Source organism: Orycteropus afer, unplaced genomic scaffold (genome assembly GCF_000298275.1).
Source record: "Orycteropus afer afer isolate SDZICR_OR568_19922 unplaced genomic scaffold, OryAfe1.0 scaffold00330, whole genome shotgun sequence".
NCBI classification, from domain to species: domain Eukaryota; kingdom Metazoa; phylum Chordata; class Mammalia; order Tubulidentata; family Orycteropodidae; genus Orycteropus; species Orycteropus afer.
In genome coordinates, this window is record NW_006921917.1 from 2,747,747 (window position 1) to 2,754,197 (window position 6,451).

General features: G+C 50.2%; 1 protein-coding gene across 1 annotated transcript; it reads left to right on the plus strand.

Annotated features, from left to right (window-relative positions):
- Positions 1-296: 296 nt before the first annotated feature.
- On the plus strand, positions 297-5,624 carry TP53 (tumor protein p53). The gene is made up of 10 exons (XM_042782459.1): positions 297-370; positions 545-566; positions 657-887; positions 1,532-1,718; positions 1,800-1,912; positions 2,167-2,276; positions 2,621-2,757; positions 2,857-2,930; positions 4,884-4,990; positions 5,543-5,624. The coding sequence occupies exons 1-10, from the start codon at positions 297-299 to the stop codon at positions 5,622-5,624; spliced, it is 1,137 nt and encodes a 378-aa protein (XP_042638393.1).
- Positions 5,625-6,451: the final 827 nt, after the last annotated feature.

Here is a 6,451-nt window from a genome sequence, read left to right on the forward strand (position 1 = left end):
TTTCTTCAGAGAAGTATTGGCAGGGTCATCAGCTGGGTGGGGCAGGAGCAGCCTGAGTGGTGGTAGAAGATTTGAAGAGAGGAGCTGGAAGAGAGCATTCCTCCTCCCCAGGAAGTCCCGTGTGGGATCCACCGTGTACTGGCCCAGTAGCAGATCCTCAGGCTCTGCTTCAGACCCTGGATGGTGTTGTGAGGGAGGGTGTCCCTCCCAGCTGGAGGACCTGAACTTGGGTGTATCTAATGCTAGCCCCTGCCTTTTCCCTCCATAGTGGCCAGGTGGCCTTCCCTGGAGCTACGATGGAGGAGCCCCAGTCAGATCTCTGCACCGACCTCCCTCTGAGTCAAGAGACGTTTTCGTACTTATGGGAACTGTGAGTGAAGGCCTGGTGGGAAGGCCAGGTTCACTGCCCAGCCTCCAGTTGCTGACCCCACCCTACCCACCCCTCCCTGCCCACCCCACCCCCAGCTTGCTAGCAGAGGCATGTGGGTGTGGAAGAAAGTCATAATCAATAATCAGTACTGACTTTTCTGCTCTGCTCTTTCAGCCTTCCTGAGAATCCAGTTCTGGTAAGGACCGAAGATGGGAAGGAATCGGAGGTTGCAGGGCTGGTGGGCTGGCAGCCTGGCCTCTCTGACTCTCGTATCTCCCAACTGCAGTCTCCCTCCATTCCTCCAGCAGTGGAGGTAGCGGACAATCTGCTGTTTCCAGAAGTCACTGCAAACTGGTTAGAAAATGAAGTTGGGACTCAAGGAATATCGGAAGCCCCCACACCAGCCACCTCCTGGACCCTGCCATCCTGTGTCCCTTCCCAGAAGACCTACCCTGGCACTTATGGTTTCCGTCTGGGCTTCCTGCAGTCTGGGACAGCCAAGTCTGTCACGTGCACGGTCAGTGGCCCTAATGAGCTATCTTCCCCCTGGGTTTTGCTATTCAGAACTTTTAAGATTCCTTTCCAGCCATTGGCTACTTGTCAATCTTTCTGAATTTCACCCATTTTTCTGTGATCCTTGACCTCTGTCCCAGAATTGAATTTTCTGCCTGATCTTTGGCTTATAAGGAGCTCTGGTAGCACAGTGGTTAAGACATTTGGCTACTAACCAAAAGGTCTGCAGTTTGAACGCACCAGCTACTTTGCCAGAGAAAGACAAGGCAGTCTGCTTCCTGAAAGATTTACAGCCTTAGAAACTCTGTGGGGCAGTTCTACTCTGTCCTAAAGGGTCTCTGTGAGTCAGAATCAACTTAGTGACAGTGGGTTTGGTTTGGACCTTTGCCTTTCATCCTTTTCATCATACTCTCAACATCTGTTGCTTGGTGTCTCATGGGGATGTGGAATGTTGCCTCCTTTTTCTTGCCTCATGTTTATTTCTTGGCTTTTGAATGTAAGCTTCTGTGATGTGGACCTCAACCCTGTCATCTCTGTGGCTACCCTCCCAACACAGTACGTAGCTTTCAGTAGATGCTTAAGTAGCGCTTGTTCATTTGACCCCTGGGCACTTGTCCCCTGACCTTCGACTCCTTCCTTTTCCTACAGTACTCCCCTGACCTTAACAAGCTGTTTTGCCAACTGGCAAAAACATGCCCGGTGCAGCTGTGGGTCACCTCACCACCCCCACCCGGCAGCCGTGTTCGCACCATGGCCATCTACAAGAAGTCAGAACATATGATGGAAGTCGTGAAGCGCTGCCCCCACCATGAGCGCTGCTCTGACTATAGTGATGGTGAGAGATGGGGGCTAGAGGTGGAACAGGGCTGGCTGCTCAAGGCCCCGAAGCCCCTGATTCCTCCCTGATTGCATTTAGGGCTGGCCCCTCCTCAGCACCTTATCCGGGTGGAAGGAAACCAGCGTGCCGATTATCAAGAGGACAACGTCACTTTGCGACACAGTGTGGTGGTGCCCTATGAGCCACCTGAGGTCTGGTTTGGCGATGGGGTTCTCTGGGAAGAGGGAGCTAGAAGGGGTTGTCGGTAGCCATTGGGGTGAGGGTTGCGCCTTTCTCCTACATCTTATTTGACCTTCCCACAGCCTTATGAGGTGTGCAGAGAAGGTGGGTTATTCCCATTCCACATTTGAGGAAATTGAAGCTTACAGGAGCTAAAGGTTCCTGGTTTAGGTTGCCCCCTGCCCAGGGCTGGGTCGCCTCACCTTGGGCCTGTGTTCCCTCCCAGGTTGGCTCTGACTGTACCACCATCCACTACAACTTCATGTGTAACAGCTCCTGCATGGGGGGCATGAATCGAAGGCCCATCCTCACCATCATCACACTGGAAGATTCCAGGTGGAGACCCATATGCCACCCTTGATACTGACACACTCCTCCCAGGCTTCTGCCTGTCTGTGTCCCCTGAGTCCCTCCCCTCACCAGTTTCTCCCGGACTACCACCCATTCTTTCCTCTACCTCCCATCCCATATGTGGAATCTCCTCTATTACTCCCTCCCAGTTTCTTTTCTCTGGCTTTGGGACCTTTCTTGTGGCTTCTCCATACGCCTGGGGCTGGAGCTTAGGCTCCAGATAGGATGAGAGGAGTTGGATGTAGGTGGGGCCTGGTTTGCAGGAGGAAAGGGCCAGTAGGGTCGACTTCCTTACTGCCTCCTATTTCCCCTCTTCTTACCCTGGATAGTGGTAATCTGCTGGGACGTAACAGCTTTGAGGTGAGGGTTTGTGCCTGTCCTGGGAGAGACAGGCGCACAGAGGAAGAAAATTTCCACAAGAAGGAGGAGCCTTCCCCCAAACCACCTCCTAGGAGCACTAAGCGAGGTAAGCAGGCAGAATAACAGGTGGGAGAGACAGAGAGCGTGCAGTTCTGCCCAGAGTTCACTCAATCCCCTTCTCACCTCTCCTTGTCTCTTTCCCCAGCACTGCCCCCCAGCACCAGCTCCTCTACTCAGCCAAAGAAGAAACTACTTGATGAAGAATATTTCACCCTTCAGGTACCAACCTTAGGGGAGACAGTTGCTCAGTCTCTTAATCCACAGGATTGGATAAGGGGAGAAAAGGTGTAAACAGGGAGAGGTCTAACTCGTCTATTTTTCCTTAGACCCAGTTTCTCTATCCTCTCTTCCTCTTTTCATGTCTCTGACTCTTACAAAGTTAACATCACGTTGAAAAGATAACGAATTTCAAGTCTGGCACTCAAGATGCTGTTTCCTTCTTGGCTGCTTTACCTGCAATTAGGGCCCTTACCATCAGGGGGCAGTGGTGGCTCAGAGACAGTGGCTTCTGGTCATAACTTGAGAACACTAGCTTGTAACAGTACATTTTAGTGAACCACCTTTCAAAGAGAAAATTGTTTAAGAGAGCATTGAAATGGTTCTGTGACTTGCAATGTTCAGCTAACTGTACTACTAAAAGGGTAAGGTGAGCACACCCCACCTTTATCACTTCCCCATTGCCAGTCACTCCCATGCCCTTTTTCTCTCTGACCCTAACCACTTAGAGTTAAGTCAGACTTAACCACCTAGGGCAAGGACACAGGGTACCCATAAGGTCAGGAGTCTGCACAACTCCCTGCACTTCAGACTAGTAGGCTACTCTGAGCTAAGTTAAAGGAGCTCTGGTTGCATAGTGGTTAAAGTGGTTAACCTTCAGCTGTTAACCAGAAGGTTGGGTGCCACCAGTTGAACCCACTAGCCACTGTGTGGAAGATGAGGCAGTGTATTTCCATCAAGATTTACGTCTTTGGAAACCCTATGGAGCAGTTCTACTGTGTCCCAAAAAATGGTCACTGTGAGGCAGAGAGTAGATTGGGTTTGGGTTTTGTGGGGTTTTGTTTGTTTGTTTGAGCTATATAAAGTGTCCCTGATGGAGCAGTGGTTAAGCACTTGGCTGCTAACCAGAAGGTGAGCTGTTCAAATTCACTAGCTCCTCTGCAGGAGATAGATGTGACAGTCTGCTTCCATAAAAGTTACAGCCTTAGAAACTCTGTGGGGCAGTTCTGCTCTGTCTAATGGGGTTACTATGAGGTTTTGGAGCTAAGTCAAGAGTCCTTTTGCCCCTTGTGGCAGGTTCATTAATTATACAGCTGACAAAATTCATGAGACAACTTCACCTATATTTAACCACTACACCACCAACCAGGGAACTCTGGTAGCATAGTGGCTAAGACACTTGCCTGCTAACCAGACAGCTGGCGGTTCAAACCCACCAGCCACTCCTCGGAAGGAAGGTTGGGCAATCCTACTTCCGTAGTGGTACTGCCTCGGAAACCCAAGGAGGGGTCGCTATGAGTCGAGTTTGACTCGACGGCACATAACAACAACAACAACAACACTACCAACCAAGCTCTCACTGGCGTCAAGTCGGTTCCGACTCATAACAACCCCTCCTTGGGTTTCCCAGGCAGTGTCTATAGGGAAGTAGGTTGCCCAGTCTGCCTTCCGAGGAGTGGCTAGTGGGTTTAAACCGCCAGCCTTCTGGTTAGCAGTTAAGTGCCTTAGGCACTACACCACCAGATCTCTTTAATTACCTGTTCTTAAAGTCACCCATTTATTATATCTAGAAAGGATAAAAGGAAGGTCTAGGAGACTTCCAGGATGTGCCAGTCTCCTGTGCATGGAAGTTCTCCCCAGTCCCAGAAACTCTCAAGTTCTGGGGCTGTCAGTCATTGAGGCCTGATGCATATGAATGACTCGATGAATATGTATGATTAACTCTGTCTACTGGGCCCCCTCCCTTTCTAAGTTCAGTTGCCTGCGTAGGTTTGGGGGCTTCGGATTATTTACACATGTTTAAATGTTGCCTGGGTATTTTGGAAAACAACAGGCACCTTGACTGCTTTGGAATTCCAAGGGCTATTTTCAGAAACCAGAGACAAAAGGCCAAATTGAGTTCTTTATCCCATAGCCAATACTTCTTTATCCCCCGCCACCCCCTCACCCCTGCAGATCCGTGGGCGTGAACGCTTCAAGATGTTCCTGGAGCTGAATGAGGCCTTGGAGCTGAAGGATGCGCAGGCTGGGAAGGAGCCAGAAGGGAGCAGAGCTCATTCCAGGTGAGTGACCTCAGCCACTGCCCTGCCTTCCTATGTTGGAAAGTGATGGGATTCAATTCCTAATCCTGCCTTCATGGTTAAAAGCAACTGGTCCCATCCATTGGGTCCACATCCTACTCACACATCCCTTTAGAGTCTTCCTCCACTTGCATTATGCAGCCACCTCCCTGCCTTATAAGGTCCACAAACTCCCCCCTCAAACCCAAGGATGATAGTGGGTGAGTCTGTAATTTCCAACAGCCTTTAGCTCAGAGCTGAGTAGGGGCCTAATAAGTGTGAAAGTGTCAGCCAGAGCCAAGTACTAAGCAAGTCCTGTGTGACCTTGCTACTCCTCTCAAGCTCAGTTTTCTCATTTATAAAACGAAGATTAAGAGATTAATATGCACAAGTAACCTAAGGTATTCAGTAAACATGGCTGCAGGTGGTGGTTACAATTTTCACTTAGTCTTCTTATTCCAGCATCAGGCCCTTCAAAGCCTCGATCTAAGGACCTGACCCTTTCACTCATACAATGTGTCATTTCTCCCCTCTCCCTTTTTGTCTCCTCTACAGCCTCCCGAAATCTAAGAAGGGACAATCTACCTCCCGCCATAAAAAAACTAGTTTCAAGAGAGAGGGGCCTGACTCAGACTGACATCCTCCACTTCCCGTCCCCCATTTATACACCCCACCCCTACCTTCCTTTCCTAGCATTTTGAAACTCAGGTCCTTGAACCCCTGCTTGGCACAGGTGTGCCTCTAAAACACGCAGGAACTTTTTATTTTTAGAGCGTGAGAGCAGCTGGGACACTCCAGCTTAGCTTTTATAAGGAATGCTTGAGAAAGATAGGAAAAAATTCCTGCACAGAAGAGTTAGATTTTAAAACTCTCTTTGGTTATGTGGCATCTGGGACTTGGCCCCTTGGGGGTGCTGGTCCCCTGTCCCTTTTGGTTGATGGGGTGATTGGGCAGCTAGTTAAAGGGAAAGAGTTTCCAAGTCTCTTGGTAAACCTCAGCACCTAAAAGGAAACCTCACCCCATCCCACTCCCTGGAGGATTCCAGCTCTCGTGTGGGATCTGCATCCACCACCATCTGTGTTACTGCCCCCAGATGCTCAGGGTCTGTTTTCTTTTGCACTGTGCAAGGCACATCTGCGTTCTTCACCTGCACCCCTTTTCCTCTCCCCTTTTTATATCCCATTTTTATATCTGTTTCTTATTTTACAATAAAATTTGCTATCATCTGGGTCTGCAGCATGAGTACCAGTGTCAGTCTGCAGGTACAGGAGTGAGTAAGGAGGTGAAATTGGGAGGTAGCCCCTGAGCCTCCAGGGAGTGTGGGCTGGGGGCCCAAGGCCTGGGTTCCGGGAGGGGAACAAAGGCTGGAGACTGGGTCAGTCTGCGGGCTGCATGACAACAAGGGAGAGGGGTGACTCCATTCATAACTCGGGAACCGACTGTCCCTCCCCTCCTGCCAGGGTT